The sequence below is a fragment of the Triturus cristatus genome, chromosome 2_2 (genome assembly GCF_964204655.1).
Source record: "Triturus cristatus chromosome 2_2, aTriCri1.1, whole genome shotgun sequence".
NCBI classification, from domain to species: Eukaryota; Metazoa; Chordata; class Amphibia; order Caudata; family Salamandridae; genus Triturus; species Triturus cristatus.
Window position 1 is genome coordinate 609,331,913 of NC_140582.1, and position 20,626 is coordinate 609,352,538.

Here is a 20,626-nt window from a genome sequence, read left to right on the forward strand (position 1 = left end):
GGTAATCTTTCAAGCGGCCCAGAGGAAATCTAAAAATCCGACGGCCCCTCTCACTACACCTCCAGATAAAGAGGGCAGGCGTTTGGATAATGCCGGAAAGAGGTTCTCTTCTATGTCTAGCCTCCTTGTCAGGGCAGCCAATGCCTTAGCAATTCTTGGTCCGTATGATCGCCAGATGTGATGCGATCTTTCCCCTTATCTGGCCCGTTTGCTGGAGGATTCTAAGGTGGAAGCTAAGAAGATCCTCCAAGAGGGTGAGAGAACATCTTCTGAGATGCTAGGCTGTGCAATGGATATTGCCACAACAGCTTTCCGTTCCCTAGCGGGGGCTGCAGTCCTTGGTCGCCAAGGCTGGCTTCGTGCTACTTTGGCCTGAAGTCCAAAGCCTGAAGTCCAAAACAAGATCTTGGACCTTCCCTTTAATGGCGAGGCGCTCTTTGGGAAACATATTGATGATGCGCTTCAGGATATAAAGAAGGATACGGAAACTGCAAAATCCCTAGGGACTTTACAGTACCGCAAGGTCCCCTTAGTGGGGCTAGGGGTAGAGGCCTCCCCTCCTACAGAGGCAGATTTCAACAACAGCGTTATTCCTCCTACTCACAGGCCTCCCAATCATACCGGCCGTAATATACTGAATGGCAGGGCCAATCGTCTTCTTTCTCTCGTTCAACCTCTAGAGGGCGACAAGGGCGACAGGGGAGGGATTCCTCTAAGTGCCAGTAGCGGCTTGTTGGCTCTTCCTCCTGTTCCTTTGTCCCCTGTAACACCAGTGGGGGGCAGGATATCCCAATGCTTCCGAAGTTGGCAACTGATAACATCAGATCGATGGGTTCTGAATATAGTTCAATTTACAACTAATCAATGAGAGAGGGGACTAGGAGCGAATTGAAAAAGGTCCTGAACCAATGCTCCTAAAAGTCATATAATATTCCAAGGATGGTTACAGTTCCTACATAAAGAAAAGAATAGTAATAGCCAAAGAATAGGCTGTAAAGAGTAGGGGATGTCTCCAAGGACAAAGTGAGTGTGTAGAGTGAGGAGAGGATACTCCTTGTTGTGGTACTTGGTGCCCTCACACACCCTTGCGGATGTTTAGCATCATCATTGGGCACAGTTGCTCCTCGTGGGGGTGGCGCTGCAGTCCCTCACGGGCCCTTGGTTAGGGGCTCTCTGGTGGAGTTCTTTTAGGAGTTGCCGCATTTGTGAGTGTGGGTGTGTGGGTAGGGGTGTGCTAGTGAGTGCAGGTTATAAAATTGAGACAGGGTCCAAAAATAGTTTAATTGGGAGGTCCCTGGTTCAAATTAAAATATTGACGGGGATGGAGATGCACGATAGTGCTATAATGAGAGGGAAAACTTAACCAAATAATGTCCCACTTCTCTCAACCCGTATAGTGTATTAACAAGAGTGCTGTAAAAAAAGTTAGGTCAACATGTTTCGCGCTTTCTGAAGGTCCCTATTGGATCCAGGAGCGCTTCGTCAGGACAAAAAAAAAAAAAAAAAAAAGAAAATACCAAGAACGGGTTCGGGAAGAGACAGCCCGTAATCCCATCCGTTACCTAGGTCTGGTACGCTTGACAATTCGTGTCCAGAATCCGTTTTTACACGAAATTCATGTTCACAGCCTAAGAGGGGACATAACAAAAAAGGGGGGGGGGAAGAGAAGGGGTGGGAGGGAAGAAGAAAGGTAGTAACATATCAAGCCTATTGATATAACTTAGACACTCGTGCACATTCAGTGCTCTGGTGCCCAGTGCATAAAACCCACCGTGTTCAAAATACAGTGGTCATGCTTATATTGCGGCCGGGATACTACCCAGCGTAAACGGACAAAAGTCCAGGGGTGGTGGTTCCTAAAAGGGAATGCGTGCGACACACGGGGTAGTAGTAACTCATTGGAATTCAACACTGAAATGGTGCTAAATGGATACAGGAGTATAGTGTCCCCTTGAAGATGGCTGATACGGTGCTGCGGAGCCTTAGCACATCCTGAGAGTAGGGGATCAGTCTGGTAATAAAACTTTGTCTCCGCTGAAGGTAGAGGGGAGAGTGGCTAAAATCTCACAAAGCGGTGCAAGTGCCGGTCGTATACAGTGCATATGGAGTAATCTCCGGTGAGGTAACTAGCACGGTGTGACCTAGCTGCTATGTACACGTTTGGTGGAGCAGGCAGAGAGGTGTAACATAAAATAAAAAGACATATACAATCTTGAAAAAACATAAGACGCGGGCGCAAGCCTACCCCCTCCAACTCGGTGGTGGGCTCCGTCAGCGTGAGCCGCGTTGTAAGGCCGTAGAAGGTAATAATGTTAGAGGTAAGAGAGAAGTAACAATACCTGAATGGAGGTAGCTGCTGGTACGTCCCGAGTGACAGGTACCGGTACTTACATAGTCTCGTAGCCTTACGTTGCGGGGTGACCTACCTGTGCGGTTGCTCTGCCGGTAACATCAGTGTACATTAACCAGTGGGTTATGTAGTGTTGCCGGACAGGAACCAGGCCCCGGAAGATGACGTCCTCTCGGAAGCGCTCACGAGTCAGGGTGCACGTAGGAGGACAGACAGGGGCTCGGCTGGTAGCTGCAGCGGCCATATTTCTTTATGTAGGAACTGTAACCATCCGTGGAATATTATAGTTCAATTTAGCCATACTCTGGAATACCAACATCAACCACCATCCAAGTCCCCTCGCGCCACCGAATCCAGACATCTTCATCTTCTACATCTAAAAGCCCATCAACTACTCCTCAATGGAGCGATAGAACCGGTCCCTCTCTCTCAATGGGGAGAAGGCTTCTACTCCCGGTTCTTTCTAGTTCAAAAGACTGTAGAGAAATGGCGCCCTATTTTAGATCTGAAGGAGCTTAGCACCTATCTCATCAAGCTCTCGTTTCGGATCGTCTCCTTACAGGACATTCTGTGGCTCCTCAATCCGGGAGATTACATGGCCACTCTGGACCTCGAGGACGCATACTTTCATGTCCCCATCCACCCAGCCCACAGGAAGTTCTTACGCTTCACAGTAGCCAAGAGCCACTTTCAGTTCAAGGTTCTGCCTTTCGGACTCAGATCTGCACCACAGATTTTCACAAAGGTGCTAGCCCCTGTGGCGACGTTTCTCCGGAAGCAGCAGCTCCAGGACTTCCCATACCTGGACGACTGGTTGCTAAAAGCTCTGTCTCATCACGCAGCAGAGATATCTGTCAGGACCTGCACACAGCTCTTCAATCAATTGGGGCTTCAGCTCAATGCAAAAAAGTCAGTTCTGTGCTCGTCCAGATCAGCCCGGTTCTTGGGGGCCATTCTGGACACATCTCGCTGCAAAGCGTTTCCTTCAAGGGAAAGACAAGTAAAACTTATAACCACGGCTTGTCAATTGCAACGAAAAGAGTCACTTTCAGTTTGCCTCTACAAGTCCCTCCTCGGGCCAATATCGTCCTGCATTCCTCTAATTCCCCATTGCAGGTTACGAATACGCTCTCCAGGAGCAACTGGACTTGCAGTGGCACCAGGCAGACGGCTCTTTCGAGGACAAGATCCTAGTCACTCAGCATATGAGAGAGGCAGCAGCATGGTGGACAAACAAGGACAACATCTCCCAGGGTCTCACCTTCAGAGTCACCCCAGCTCCTCAAATAATTACCACAGACGCCTCACTGGAAGGCTGGGGAGAGGTCTTACAAGACTTTCATGTAAGCGGCCGCTGGCTGCCCCAGCATCATCTGCTTCACATCAATCTGTTGGAGCTCCGGGTGATTCGTCTCGCCTTGTAGGCCTTCCTTCCACGGATACAGCAGTCATCCGTCCTGGTATATGCACTACGTAAACAAGCAAGGGGGTACAAGATCTTGTCGGTTATCGAAAGAGGCTCAGGCGATTTGGGAACGGGCAATCCAACAGGAGATATCGTTATCAGCGGAGCATCTTCCAGGTGTCCTCAACAAAACAGCGGACACGCTCAGTCACCTGAAATCTGTAAGCCACGAGTAGGAGTTAGACCACACCACTCTGGAGGAGATTTTCCGACTCTGGGGCACTCCGCCCATAATCCTCTTTTCCACTCCAAAGAACAAAAAATGCCGACTCTACGTAAGCAGGCATCACCCTCCATGATCGCTAGCGAATGCGCTTTCGATGGCCTGGTCAGGCTTCTTTGTTTACACTTTTCTTCTGATTCCACTGATTCCCAGACTTCTCCGGAAGCTGAAGGCGGAACCCTGCAAAATGATTTTGGTGGCCCCAGCGTGGCCCCGCCAGTTTTGGTTTATGGAGCTTCTTTTCCTCTCCCTGGACCGTCCAGTTCATCTGCAGCCGATTCCTTCCCTGCTGACGATGTCCCAGGGCCAAGTTGTGCACCCGGATCCGAGATCTCTTCAGTTATCAGCGTGGCTCCTGAGCACCGAGAATTTCTAGATCTAAATATCTCGTCAGAATGTAGAGAGGTACTTTCTCAGGCTCGAGCCCCAAGTACAAATAAGACATACTGCCTGAAGTGAAAACGTTTCTGCCTTTGGTGCCGACAAGAAAACATTCATCCCTACTCTTCTGCACCTCATGAAATTCTGCCGTACATTCTTGCATTGGCAAAATCAGGTTTAGCTCATTCATCCATCAAAGTACACCTTGCAGCCATTTTTAGATTCAGACAGACTTCCTCTGGTCCTTCCCTCTGGTCGGCAAGAATTGTGAAGCAATTTCTTAAAGGACGTTTTCAGGTTTTCCCTCCAGTCAAGCCCCCACCACCTCTGTGGCAGCTTAACTTGGTTCTTACTCAGCTCATGAGGCATCCTTTTGAACCTATTCATAGGGCGGACCTTAAATTCCTCTCATGGAAAGTGGCCCTCCTTCTCGCCTTAACATCTGCCAGAAGAGTGGGTGAGCTGCACGCTCTCACTGTTCAGGAACCCTTCCTGCAGTTTAAGAAAGAGACTTTGATACTGCAAACTAATCCTAAATTTATTCTGAAGCTACCTTCAGACTTTCATTTGAATGAACCAGTAATCCTCAAGGCCTTCTTTCCTCGGCCTACTACTCCAGCAAAGAGGGCACTCCACTCTCTGGACATTCAGCAATGTTTGAAGTTCTATCTACAGCGTACCAAGGACTTCAGGAAGTCAACACAGCTCTTTGTGGCCTTTAGTGCTTCTCGTAAAGGATTTCCTCTTTCAAAGCAGGGGATTGCTCGTTGGATTGCCAGCGCTATCCAATATTGTCACCAATCAGCTGGCAAGCCCCTTGAAGGGCTCATTCTACGAGAGCTATTTCTTCTTCAGTGGCTCTCTTCACCGGAGTTCCTATCAGGGACATCTGCAGAGCCGCGACCTGGAGCAGTACCCATACCTTCACAAGGCATTACTGCTTGGATTCCTCAACGCGTAGTGACGCTGCAGTGGGACAAGCAGTCCTGAGGAACCTCTTTCAATGAGTGGTAAGCTTTCCCTTCTAACCCTCCTTCCTTCTATTTGCTTACGCTCGTCGCACATTTTGCAAGTCTACATGCTTATTTCTGACTCTTCTTTTATGTTGGTTAATGTTCTATTGCCCATTGACTGTCTAAGGTTAATATCTGTACTAAACATGATGCCTCTTGCAATGTTTTATAAAATTGTATTGCTTCACATAATGTGCGTTCTAACTGCTAGCTATTCTGATACAAGCAAAGGGAATCTATGAAAGGTCCAATACTGTGGTAAGAAAACAAGTTACTTACCTGTAACTTTGGTTCTCCAGTATTGGTAACTTTCATAGATTCCCATGTGCCCACCCTCCTCCCCTGGGAGAGCTTGGCCTTCAGCATCTTCTGTTTGTACTGTTACACAACCGCTACGAAAATCTGAGGCTCTGAGGCTCTCTCAGGAAGGTTCCAAGGGGTGAGGCTATTCTGATTGGCTGTTCCTTTTATTTGGTCTCTTTTTCAAAAAGAGGTGGATATGCTACAAAACTAGAATGGGCCTAAGCCTAGTTCTTTTTTTACTAATTTCTATGGTTATTTTATATATACCGGGGACTCCCATCGCGACGACGGGGAATAATACAAGCAATGGGAATCTATGAAAGTTACCAATACTGGAGAACCAAAGTTCCAGGTAAGTAACTTGTTTTCTTAAGTTGTCTGAGTCACCTAGTTTGATTTATTAGGGACCGCTTTATGTTTGCTCCCGATGCCTTGCTTTGGTTTTGCCATGATTGACGTTCCAGAACTATGTGTCTGACAGGGTTTGGAAGTAGATACATCAAGAATTCCCCCAGAGTCAGAAATTCCCTGTGGTGGTGTTCTGCGATGGACTGAATAACAGACCCACGCCAGGGAAAGGGTCTGCAATCTCCTCATGATTGGAAGCCGATGTCGCCATGCCTAAATTCATCAAGAGCCTCCTCTCTGTGAGAGCATTTTCGGTATTAATGACCCCCATGACCCTTATCAACATCCTATCAATGGAGGTACCTTTTGTTGGTAATGTAGGAACTGAGGGGCATATGCACAAGGAAATGTCTGAGCGTGGAGCTGTGCAAAATGTGGCAGCGCCACTCTCCGTCATTTCCAAAATGCAGGGATGTGCTATTTTTGCAACAGTATGGTTCACCCCTGTGTGCTCCCTAGCACTGGTGCATAAATTAGCTGCCTAGTGCCAACGCAGATGCCCTTGCACCATAGTACAAGGATGCCTGCATTGCAGGGAATGATTGTGTATGTGCAGGAAGTTGTCCCTTCCTGCACATAAACAATCAATAATGGTGATTTGCTACTTCTATGTGTGCTGCAGAAAGCAGCACACATAGAAGTAGCAAATCTTCATTATTAAATTATTGTTTATGTGCATAAAGGGACACCTTCCTGCACACAAAGAATAATTTATGGAGTTTTCGCTCTTTCAATGTGTGCTGCACAATGCAGCACACAAAGAAAAAAGCAAAAACAAGGAGAAATAAATGTTTTTCTCCTTGTATCGCCATTCTACCACCTGCTCTTGCATGGCGTTAGTTTTTGGTGCTGTCTCAGGTTTACTCCTCCTTGTATTTCTGGGGCACCATCAAAAAGCAATGGGTGTTGCGGAGGAACACCCATTGCACGCCCCTTTCATGCAGACACCTGTGTGAATGGGTACCATATATACAAAGCAGCGTAAAGCCACAAAAAGTGGCAGGGCATTGTGGCACAGGAACGCCATTAGAAGTGACATTCCTGTGGTTCAATGCCCTTGTAATTATGCCCCTGAGTAGCCCCAGCAGGTTTTGTTTTCCACAGTGTGACTAACGATTGGGCGGTGTTAGTGGCCCAAAATAAAAATAACCAGCTAAGGTTTGATGGAATCAAAGCCAAAAGGGCGAGAGACAGAGCTGACTCTCAGAACACAAAAAGTCACAAAGGGGCATATTTACAAAGAAGTGGCGGAGCATGTCGTTAGCCTCCGTGGCTTAACAACACGCTCCGCCACTTCTGAAATGCAGGGCTGCACTATATTTACACGAATATGGTGCAGCCCTGCATTTTCCCCTGAGCTGGCGCTAAGTTTAGCAGCCTAGTGCCAACGCAGGCACCCTTGCACCAGAGTGCAAGGGTGTCTGCGTTCAGAGGAAGATTGTTTATGTACAGAAAGGTCCCCCTGCTAAAAATAAACAATCTTTAAATGCTGCTTTGTTACTTCTATGTGTGCTGCTTAATGCAGTACACACAGAGGTTGCAAAATGGCATTTAAAAAAAATTATTGTTTATGTGCAGGAAGGGGGACCTTCCTGTACCTAAACAATCATTGGCCTTTTGCTGTTTTCATGTTTGCTGCACAACGCAGCACACATGAAAACAGCAAAAACAAGGAGAAATGAAAAATTTCTCCTTGTTGCAACAGGGTAAGACCAGGTTTTCCCTGGTCTTAATTGTGGCGCTGCCTCCTATTTACGCCTCCCCTGTAAATATGAGGCAGCGTCAGAATCCATGGGTGTTGCAGTGGAACACCCACAGCAGCACCCATTGCCCTCCCCTTTCACGCTAAGCACAGCGTGAAAGGGTGCCTTATTTACAAGGCAGCATTAAGCCATGTTAAGTGGCTTAACGCTGCCTTGTAAATAAGACGAGGCCCCTATCACCATCACAATGTCACAGAAAGAGACGTTGTGATGGAGATAGGGGCTTGTAAATATGCCCCAAGTACCTTAATGGCAAGGCCAAGCGAGGTGGCCCAGCCGAGCCAAGCCCAGCCTCCTCTGAGCTCTGACGGCTGTGGACAGGCCAGCCCTTGGCCTGTACTTCACCCGGATGTGGCCTGCATGTGTCCCTCTCAGCTTGAATGCTCTCAGCGCTTTATATCGCTGCGTGCTCCTCCCCTGTTGCAGGGATCACTGGGACCTTCCCTGGTGCTTTGGCGGCAGTGTGTGGAAGTCCCCAGTTCATTGTTGTCGCATGCAGGGTGAATACTCTCGGCACTTACTAGTGCTGCAAACTTCTCCCCTGTTGCAGGAGTCACTGGTGCCTTACCTGGCACAATGGCAGCCGGGTGGAAGTCTGTGGTTCGTCATTGTCCCCCACCCACACAATAAATACATATCTGGAACTCACTGAGACCCAATCGAGTCCCACAGTATGATGTGTAAATCACTTCAGGAATCAAAAAGACACAAATCCAAGGTGGCGGCTCCCACTCCCTGCTTGATCCTCGACATTGAGGTCGGTATTTCTTAATAATATCAAGATGACCAGCACTGAGCAAGTATATTTTTAATAGTGCAGTGTGCACAATGTGACACTTGTTCTCTCTTCATATCAGCACTACCTGCTTACAATGCTTATTACCATTGCTGCCACCACATTTTGCTAAGTGAACTTGCATAAACAAAACTTGCATTATAGCACAACACATCCATTTTTGGTAACACGCAACATGCATAACAGTGAGTTCTAATATGCAAACGCAAAATCTTTTCACAACACCAGTGTACAAATATTCTTTAAAGTCTGACACTGACTACAGTGGGTGTTGTATGTCAGGAAGTTCAAAACAAGCATAAAAAGTAACTAAATGTGATTGTCTCCAAGTACTTCTACATACTGCTTCTGGAAGATTGTTTCTCTCTGAATGCACAATCTCCCTGCCACCTCCTTACTCTGAGTAGGGTATACGCTCTCATTGAATCCTATTCAGTGGAATTAGGTAATACCCAATATCATACTCCTATGTATTGCTACACTGATGTACAACCCTTCTCAATTACACGCAGCCATCTGCAAACTCCCAAAGTGGCACACATGAAAGAAAATATGAAAAAAGACAACAAACTGCAAAAAGTAGGATAGAAAGAACCAAGCCAGACCCTAAGAGACCAACACAACTGTTGACTTGATAATACAGAAGCTTGGGCTGGCTACAGGGACCCAGTTAGGCCAGCTGAACAAAGTGTGTTAGATTCTGCATTACGGAGTGTTCAAGGACCCGTCTCGGGGATGTGTTGCACAGCCGAAGCGATGTGTGCGTTCCGAGATGCTGCGAGACTGCGATGCAAGGATCTGCATCATCATTGAGGACCTCATCGACGGGGCTTGTGATGCGAAGTCCGGCGTCAAGGATGTGCACACAGTCGGGGTGATGTGTTGGTTCTGAAGAGCTGTGAGGCTGTGATACAAAGTCTGTAGTCATTTTTTAGGCTGCCATCAACGAGGAATGCAATGGCCTGCATTGAGGATGCATCACACAGAGTCAGTTCCAAAGGCATTTACGATGCTGGTCTTTGCGACAGGTCCAATCCACTCAGCAACAGAGATGCGTCAGTTCTGCTACGGATTGCGCTGTGCATCACAGGAGATGCGTCAGTTCCGCGGGATCCACAGAGGCTGGTAAAGCAACTTAAGCCCACTTTCAATGGTCCAGAAATGGGGTGGCATCACTTGGCAGGATGGGCTCACAAATGCCAGAGTCCTGGTGCAGGTGCAAGGTTATTGGAAGACTGTTATCTCCCGGAGGCTTCAGATCAGGAGGCCAGCCAACTTACCCTTCGTGTCACTCTGGATTCTGGTTTCAAGAGATGTATGTCCAGTCCTTCTCACCTAGGCAAAAGTGAATCAGGTCAGCACAGCAAAGCAGGAGATCAGCAAAGTGCAGTCCAGCAGAGTGGCACTCCTTCAGCAGCACAGCAGTCCTTCTTCCTGGAAGTGTAACCACAGTTCAAGAAGTGTACTGAAGCGGTGGTGTCTGAGGTCTGTCTTTTATACACAGTTGTGCCTTTGAAGTAGGGAGACGCTTCTGAAGGCATGCCTTTGAATTGTACAGATGTACTGCCTTCCCTGCCCTGGCTCCAGACTAACTACAGGGGGTATGCAGCCCTTTGTGTGGTGACAGGACACAGGCCATTCAGGTGTAAGTGAGGTTGGGTCCAGTTCCCCTCTCCCATCCTGCCAGGGATGGCCCTTCCAGTGACATGTAAGCTCCGATTGTGTGTGGCTGTCTAAGAGGCATACACAAAGCCCGACTGCCAACTAAACCCAGTCATGTGACCGTAGACCGGCTGCAGGCACCAAATGGCTAACTTTCTAAAAGTGGCCTTTTCAGAATTGTGATTTAAAATCCGATTTAACCATGTGTTAGGATTTAAAATTAGGATTCCAGAGAACCAAACATGGACCAATATTGCTTCCCATTTTGAAATTACACTTATAAAATGTAATAAGGCAGCTCCAATGTTATCCTGTGGGAGAGGTACACCTTGCAGTTGTGAAAAACAAATTTGCGAGTTTACCACTACCAGGACAAGTAAAACTTTAAAGACCATGTTTAACTTTTTAAATACACTGCACACTGTCCTTGGGGCAGTCCACATCCTACCAGAGGGGTTATGTATATGTATTAAAAAGGAAGGTTTGGACCTGGCAAAGGTTTATTTTACCAGTTCGACTTGGCAAGTTAAAACTGCACACACTGACTCAGCAATGGCAGGCCTGAGACATGTTTAAAGGACCACTTAAGAGGATGGTACAATCAGTGCTGTAGGCCCACTAGTGGCATTTAATTTGCAGGCCCTGGGCACATGTAGTGAACTTTACTAGGGACTTATAAGTAAATGAAATATGTCACTTGGGTATAAGCCAATGTTTCCATGTTTTGAGCAGGGAGCACAAGCACTTCAGCATTGGTTAGCAGTGGTAAAGTGCACTAAATCCTGTAAAAAAGAAGTCTGCAAAAATAGGCGGTCTGAAGTAAAAATGTTAGGAGTAAACCACAACAAGGATGCCATGTTTAACGGTATACAGACCTCAATCGCAGCTGTTTTACATTGATCAAGTGCTTGCCAGGTTTCTAATGTTTATCCAACTAACTAACCTGCTATCCTGTTAAATACTTTCACCCGCCTGTTGACTCGTATTTCTAACATACAGATTCCTGCACTCCTGGCTGTTTGTTTAGTTAGATCTGGAACCACTGAGATCTTACATTTTAAGCATGGAGAGCACACTGAGACTGTGTTGGTGATTACTTGCATTTATACTGAATGTGATTGTCTTTTCCCCACATTTGCTATTATCTCTTGTAATGGGAATCTACAAAATTACATTAAAAATGTCATACCAGTTTGGTTGCTGTTACCATATACACCAATCATCTGTCGAATAGCAGACTAAAATTTACTGTGGGTACAATAAAATAGGGGAAGAAATGGAGGAAGGAGCCCGATGCCCATAATAGCGAGTAGCCACTGGCAAGTAGGGGAAAAGACCCTGAGCATACTCTAAACTGAGCCTTTTGAAGGTAGGCAAGGCTATGTAGAGGTCAAGGCTGCAGAGAATGACTGTGGGGAGCCTGGTAGTATTTAAAGTCTTCTGCAGAAAGTTTATTTTTGCATTTAAGGGGAAAAGAGAGAAACTGTAGGAGAATCATTATAAGCTCTATAAAACCAGTTAGTACACTTTGGAGAAACCTGTTTAAACTAGGAAAGGTAGGAAATAATACAAAGAAAGGAATGGCTAGAGTGTTTGATTTTTTTGTTCATTGTGGAATGAAGTTGAAATGGCATTCTATAATCCAGGTGGCAATGTTGTTCTCTTACATTCTCTCAGGGTCCAATACTGGAAGATGGGGAGGGGGGGGGGGGTGATTGAGGGCTCAGTATCCAGCTCAGAAGTCCAAAAAGGTACACTTGTTGAGAGTGCTAGCAACGTTGCGGACAGGCAAATTAATTATATAGGAAATTTCCTAATGGTGTTAAACAAAATGTTAATCTGATCTGGGAACATCATGAAGATAGAAAGAAGACACACATCTTATTCACAGAGCAAACTCCTGTTAAACAGACTATTCTAGGTTTGTCTTCGAGAGTAGAGGATTCATAAGTTGCTCTTCCTGAATATTGTTGAGGATCATCTACACTATCAACGTGGAGCATTACACGATAGAGGCCTTTGATTTGATCTACTCCAATCATGAAAACAAAAGGCGTTAGGCAGAGGATGATGGCTGTCGTAAGGTAAAGGGTCTTATTAAAGAAATATAATGTCCCCAATGGGTGAAAATATTTTTCCTCGGCCTGCAGAAATGCCCACGCAACAAGGCATTATAGAAGCAATTTCTTTCCTCCCAAGTGGGTGGTCGAAAAGGCCAAGCAAACTTGACTTCCCATTGGCATAACCGTTTTTGTGCTCTGTTATGCGGAAATCTGTCCATAGGGTGGAAGGGAGCTTTTTGGTCCACACATAGTGGGACATGTTATCATATGTCCGGTCTAGTACAGCTGTAACTATTTATGCCGTACCGACAATTACATAATCATTGCTTCTGAGTTTCGACTTATTTCAACAAGCGTTCTGAATTTCTACTATTTGCAAGATTACGTATTCGTACATGTTTGCGAAAATTGGATACATTGATAGACAATATTATCAAACATGAGCAGTCTTCGTAGTATTACAAATTGCTGAAAAGTGTTCCGAAGTTGTGATGAAAATTCAACCAGAAGGCAAGATTACCGCCATTGCTGTCGTTTGTCCCGAACAACCTAGGGATTTAAACAACTTCATTTACCATTGTTTCGATTTCATTATTAAAGCCTTGAAAAAGTCGTCTACATGACAAAACACGTGTCGGCTGTCTTCAACAACACTACATACTCCGTGTCAACACATTAAAGATCACTTGCGTGTTTGCCCTTTGTACTCAAATGGTTGCTTACTTTGTTATATATATTGCATGGTGCGTTGTTCATTAAAATTAACTGACCTCAAGGTCGGTTGACTAACTTGTGGCTGTGCTCTGTAATCAATATTTTGTCTTGAATTATAGGGAGAGAATTTGTTTTTTTTTCTCTGTATATGTTAACACTGGGTGAGTGGCACAGTGTTTTTACATTAAGCACGTCTGTACGTATATACTGTAATACTTATTGGAAGACAATACGGAGTTGCTGACTTGTGCTATATTAACACTGCCATTTGTTCTCTAAACTGGCATGGGCCGTGCATAGTATGTCTCCTCACATCCCTGATTCCATAGTACCTACCTGTTAGAGGTGGGCGTCCCATCTGTTGCTGCTCTGGCGTCTGTAATGGGTAAGAACGTCTTCCCAGCAGTGTGCATGATTACTGCCGAGCAAAGTGACTGCCTAGTTTCATTTTATATTTCGAAGGTCTAAAAACTGACAAGATCCTCTTGTTTCTGGACAATGCACCCAAAATACTGAAAATAACCTTAACGGAGCTAACAAATGTTTTATCATGAGGCCGATGTGGGCCAGGCTGCTTCTGCGTGCAAAGCTAAGGGTCATTATTAACAAGGAGCAACTTATTTCCTTGACCCAATAAGGACAAAGTCTTCCGTAAACTGCCAAATGCACTATAGTTTTAATTGTGGAAAAGGTTGTTTCTTTTGGTAATCTTTGCCTTTGTATTGCCTACTAATGTGAACAAAATATGTTTTGGTACGTAAACTACTGAGGTTGGGGGTCAGCATCTTAGTGATTTGATATTTTTAAGATGTTTACAATTGTTGTAACAAGTGGAATTATTGTGTTGAGTGATTCATCGAAACTAAATATTTTTTTTTTCATTTTATTTTAATTAATCGCAGCCATCAGGGCATTATTTACAAAACGATACAGATTAAAAGAGACATTGTATAAAATATTTCAGGGTACATTTAGTGTCTGTCAGGGTAACAGTAACAGTGGGAGTTAGAAAAGCAGAGTTTCGATTTCCGTGGGAATGAGAGATAAACATGTAGAAAGAGAATGCTGCAGTCTAAGGTTCTTTTGGATATATGCGAGAAATAAATGAGCTTTCACCTGTTTTTTAGGTCCTTTGTTTTGTTCTGACTCCTGATTTAATTTCCTCGGATACTGACTTCTGAGCCGCTTTTTTGTGATTCTCCTCTCTGTTAGCGGTCGTGTCATGGACCATTCGTCCACAGCAGGGATGCTCATGTTTGAAGTCCCAGATCTTCTTTTCTTTTTTCTTCCGGTGGCCCTACTTTATGGTCTCCTTTCTGATTAGCATTATGAGGCAGTCTTATCATAGCCATCTAGAACTGTCTCTCTTGGTAGAGCATGTTCTTCGTCTGGGCTGCTTGGAATTCATGTTCTTGCGTTTGGTGCCATGGCTGATCACAACGAGTCTTTCATCTTTTATTAGTTTATGCGTTTTTTTCCTTTTCTTTAGTCTGCAGTTGTGTTTTCTTTCCTTCGGGGTGGTGCTGATGCCCATCTTCAAAAGGCTCTTTTAAGTAACTTCTTTATTGCTGGATTCACCACAAATATGCATTTTGAACTTTCCAACTGCTGACTTTTCTCTTGATGTGGGTTCTGCATTGCATTTAAGTGCTTTGCATTTCATTAATTTCTTCATATGTGGGATTTAACAATTTGTGATTCTGTTTGAGTTCTTGCTCATTGATGATTTTTAGCTCTCGCCTGACCCAGTGCATGCGCTGGTCTGGCGAGACTTTTAGTAAGGGCTTCAAAAAATGCTACCGCCGGCCTACAGCTTGCGTGCATGTGCGCGGGCGCGCGCTTATGAGCAGAGGCGCCATATGGCTTTCCTCATGCTCATTAAGCGCATCACTCGCCGCGCTTGATCGCGCTTACTTTCACTTTCGCAGCATGATGGCCGCATGTTCACCACTCCCTTTATACTCTCCCTTGTTCCTTTCGCCTCTCATTCCCCCGTCTCTTACACCCCTCCATCTTACTGCCTTTTCCTGTGCTCTTTTCTTCCTCCCCTTTGTCGTCGTTCGTTCTCCCTTTCATTCCGTCCGCGGCTCCTATTCTTCTCATTCCCTCTTCATTGTCCCTCCTCTGCTGATTCGGTTCCTTGTTCTTGAAGGCCAGAGCTGCTTTCTCGTTCATAATGGCTGCTCCATAGGGCCTGAGCCAACTGTGGCTTGCCGACCCTTCCTCGGGCTCGTTTTGCTGGATCTGTAGAAGTCCATCTCGCCCACACGGTCACATGGCAGGGCAGGAACCGTTCTTAGAACCACCAACATTGATTACAAGTCCCCGATGAAGAACTCGCGTCACCAAACTCTGTCTGCCTCGCCCCGCACGCTGACAGACAGGTCAGTGATGGAGACTCCCATCCAAATACTGCTTCCGTCTTCGGGCAGCCTGTCGCCTGCTAGAATGCCACAATGATTGCCGCAGTCACAATAATCGCTGTAAATTAAATCTTTAGTTGTATAAGGCCTGTGGCTGGATTGAAACAGCCAGGCATGTTTTGCATCACATATGTCACTTTGTAAGGCCCTGCGTGTCAGAGGCCTAGGTAAGGTTCTGAAAAGGAATCCTGAGGCGCACAGGTTTCTTACCTCAGCAGCTGCCACGTGGGCGCTCGCGCCGGGCCATCCTATTTGTCTGCTGCCTCCAAACAAACCCTTGCAAATCAGGGGGCACCTAAAAGGCACCTCACAGAGGCTGCCTCCGAAGCTCTGAAATATTCCACGGCAGGTCCTGCCGGCATGTCTGGATTCTCTACCCGTTATGCGGAGCACGGCTTTATTATGCTGTAAATTTGCACCTTCTGTCACATAAACGCAAAGTTTTATTGTGCTATTAGTCGTGACAGAGAGCACTGCAGAATGTTGTTTGAAAATTAAATCTCTAAAACAAGCTATTTTAAAATGGAGGGCCCCCACTAACTCATGTCTGGAAGTGAGAAATGTAATCTTGCGGAAAGCCGCGCTGCCTTACACTCCAAATGGCTAATAGGGCAAATGGCAATTAGCAGCACTGATTAATGGTGAGCAGACTTTAATTTTATGCCTATAGCTAATGCCGCATGTGCCTCACTGGAGCAAATGCAGCATATCTGAATTTAAAGCTGGGGGTGAGGCCAGAAGGATCCGAGGTACAGCATGAGCTTCTAGTGGGACCCCATCATGGTCCACCCCATCACAGTAAAGTATCTATGGGCTTCCTCACCTTAAGACATTAACGCACAGCATCCACGTACCTCCTCATACATCATAACCGAACACCGCTTAGGCCCAGGGCCCGCTCTTCTGCTTCATCACAGCCCCCATTGAAGACCGGGCATCAATACTTCTTGTGAGGTCCCTCGACTGCCCCTAAAAAAACACGGTTTCTTTGTTCCTCCTGAAGCCAGTGCTTTAAATGGGCCGGTACTGAGTACCAGCACTTTTCTATTTTGAGTGGGAGAGTACCGGCACTTCTCAAGGAGAAGTAATACTTTTAATTGGAGAGTACCGGCACTTCTGAGAAACAGGTAGGCACTTTGATACAGAGTACCTGCACTTCTATTTTTCCATTTCAAGCACTGCCTGGAGCACGATGTCACTGACTCACTCTCACTGACTCACTCTCACTGACAGACTCACACTGACTCACTCTCACTAACTGGCTCTCCCACTCTCTCTCACTGACTGACTCTCTCACTGAATGACTCTCTTATTGACTGACTTACTCTCTCACTCTCACTGACTCACTCTCACTGACAGACTCTCACTGACTCACTCTCACTGACTCACACTCACTGACAGACTCACTGACTCACTCTCACTGACTCACTCTCACTGACTCACTCTCACTGACAGACTCTCCCACTCTCTCTCACTGACTGACTCTCTCACTCTCTCTCACTGACTGACTCACTCTCACTGACAGACTCACTGATTCACTCTCACTGACAGACTCTCACTGACAGACTCTCACTCTCACTGACTGACTCACTCACTCTCTCTCACTGACTGACTCTCTCTTCCACTCTCACTCACTGACTGACTCTCCCACTCTCTCTCACTAACTGACTCACTCACTCGCACTGACTGACTCTCCCACCTTCTCTCACTGACTGACTCACCCTCACTGACTGAATCTCCCACTCTCTCTCACTGACTGACTCTCACTGACTCACTCTCACAGACTCACCCACTCTCTCTCAATGACTCTGTTTCACTGACTGACTCTCTCTCACTGACTGACTGACTCTTGCTAAAAGACTGACTGACTCTCGCTAAAAGACTGACTCTCGTTAAAAGACTGACTGACTCTCACTGACTGACTATCCCACTGACTCACTCTCTTTCACTCACTGACTAACTGACTCACTCTCACTCTTATTCACTCTCACTGACTGACTGTCACTCTCACTAACTGACAACCTCACTCTCACTGACTGACTACCTCTCACTCTCACTGACTGACTCTCACTCTCACTGACTGACTCACTCTCACTGACTGACTCTCACTCTCACTGACTGACTTTCACTCTCACTGACTGGCTCTCTCACTCTCTCACTGACTCTCACTCTCTGACTGACTGACTGACTCTCTCACTCTCTCACTGACTGACTGACTCTCTCACTCTCACTAACTGACTGACTCTCTCTCACTGACTGACTCTCTCTCACTGACTGACTCTTACTGACTCTCACTAACTGACTGACTGACTGACCTTCACCCTCCTGTTATTTATGCCCCCCAAAACAAAACAAGCATTGGCATAGCCAATAGGTCTCGCCATTGGGACCTTATAAGTGTTTAGCCGTGCAAAACAATGTAGTAATATTACAAAAAGCTGACAAACACAGCAGCCACATTTGTTTTACATAAGAGAACAAGTTTGCGTAGTGCTATCGATAATCAAAAGGCATTGGGGGCTCGGCATCCTTATTAAACAAATGCGTGTATACAAAGCAAACATATAGAATTATTGTTAGGAAACAAAAAGCCAATAGTAACCAAATATATGATTAATACACATGAAATAACTTAATTCAACGAGACGGCTGTCTAATATTATAATGCGACTTTAATGTTGTGACAAATGTAAGACCTATAAACAAAGGGAGATAGAAGATTACCACTCAGCACCCCTCACAAAATGGTTGGTCAACCCTTTGCAGATGGAACAGCCTAACGGGGTGCCATTAAAGGAAGCTATTTATATCTATGCAGTACGGGGCATGTGACTAAGATATCGGTAAGTGTACTTACCTAACACGATAGTCATATTCGATTTTATCGTGTTGTGAATATGCTAAGGAGCGGATAATACCCAGCAATCACAATGATTACACACGAAAAAACAAGTTCATACAGCACTACTTATAAATGAAAAGCAATGTAAATTAGCAGCCATCTCAAACAACAGCATATGTACAAATTGGGCATATAGCTTTATTTTTAAGAAACAGAAAGCAGATAGTAATCAGCAATCATCTTAGGTATGCATAAAAACCTGTTTCTATCTGATGGCAATCTAATATTATAAATACATTTATAATGATCTAACAAGTGTGTAATATTTTATCATGGAAGGACAACAGATTAAAAAGATCAGCCCACTCACCTAGAATTGTATTACACGAAAAATAAGTATATAAATTGATTTGTTTAAAAGATGGTTGTAGTGGATACTGAGAAAACGAGAATTCAGTCCAAATTCAAGAACTGACCTGCGTGTGATTCCGTGATTCCACTCTACCATCTATGGTGTCTGTGAATTTCTGGCCACGTAGGTAGTGTCATGGCAGTTCCTGAATTTGGTTTACGAGGGTTCCTTTTGGAATCTAGAGCAGTCAGATTAATGTTCCAGAAAGCAGTTCATCTAAATATGGAGGGATTATCGTGGCACATCTGAAATATGTTTTCCATTTTTGTTTCATGCTTCTAAAACAAGCTGGATAGCTATTTTAGTTGCCTTGATTACTGCACTATTAAAAGAGAGCAAGTGATGCAGAAAGATCCATTGCAAGAATTGTGGTGGAGTTTAAGGCTTTCGGTGGCTACACGTATCTTAATGTAGTACCTGAGGAAAGCATAGGAGATTATGAGGATTCTTTATTACTGTTTTACTCCAACACTTCTGTGGTGCAAACTGGTCCAAAACAAACCATTGGATTGCATTAATTTACCTACCATTAAAAAGGCTTGCAGGTGTAGTACAAAATTTCACACTAACTTGCGGGCTTCCACACAACCCTTTGTAAATCTAAACCGAAAGCTACAAAGTACATGCTTTGTTTCTTACTTACCAGTAATAAAGGGGACAGAATGAGAGAATGGTTATACACAGACAAACAACTTCAATCTAAATTAAACCCAGTCCAATCCAAAAAATTAATTACTTGCCATGTTTGTTTGAATTGTTTGGATGTGGCATCATTGATATGGCCCTCTATAATAGAAACCAGATTATAAGATCTATGTTCTCACTTTTTTTGATGGGAACTTTTGATGAATCAATTAATTTGACAGTACACAGTCAAGTCAACATAAAAAAAGCTTTTTTTAAAGCAACCCTGTGTGGTGGGCACTGAAAAGATGATGAAAATCTGCTAGAAATCTTCAAAATATATATCTGCATTGGTTCATGTACTGTATAACAACTAACATATTTTTATTTCTTGAATTTAGGTGGATTTTGAGCTAGAATCCCTAACGGAAAGAAAAGAAGAGGAGAAAGAAGAATTGATTGAATGGTGGAAGATGATGTCCCAAACATTAAATTTTTAGATGAAATCTTTGAACTTGCTGCACTTAAATATAATAAATGTTAGACTAGTTAGTATAATGTAATGTGAACAGTGCTTAATGTGTGTGTTATATTACAGATGTAATGCACACACTTCTGTAAACATGTTTTAATTTGTTTGTGAAGTGTGAAATATATTAATTTTATTCTGTAATCTCTTAACTAGTCAAAACACTAATACAAAATGTAGGGTTTTAGATGGGGGATATGGTAGTTGAATTTCATTAATGCTGTAACATAGCACAAATATTAAAAAGGAAAAATATTTATTTGGCAGCAGTTGAAATGGAGATGCAATATTTTGTTTGTCGTTTACCATTGGGACTATGTGTTGTAGATTATTTATTAGACAAATGGCATTAAAGTGCAGCAATTATTAATTAGAATAATCTTGGAAGTTCATGTGTGTGCTGTAAGCAATGATAGTATATACACATGTAATGAAAAGGAGCACAGAAGACATGTCAAAAACAGTTTGATGTGGTAACCTATTGTTTATGAACTTTTTGTAGCTCTTAGTGCCATGTAAATTTGGAAGACCTCTGAGAGAAGAGAATGTCTTTGTGAACTTACATTGGCATCTTCTTTGCCCTGTTGGTAGAAATAAATGAGACCTTTGTATTTGGGTAAGATTTATAATAAAAAGTTTGTCCAACCAGTTGACG

General features: G+C 44.5%; 1 protein-coding gene across 1 annotated transcript in view; it reads left to right on the forward strand.

Moving 5' to 3' along the window:
- Positions 1 to 20,341, forward strand: part of CPE (carboxypeptidase E) — a 357,745-nt gene extending 337,404 nt beyond the window's left edge. Inside the window, exon 9 of the mRNA XM_085641790.1 lies at positions 19,844 to 20,341. Coding sequence (XP_085497916.1) covers positions 19,844 to 19,942 — 99 coding nt within the window. The 3' untranslated portion in view covers positions 19,943 to 20,341. The remainder of the gene's footprint in view (positions 1 to 19,843) is intronic.
- Positions 20,342 to 20,626: the final 285 nt, after the last annotated feature.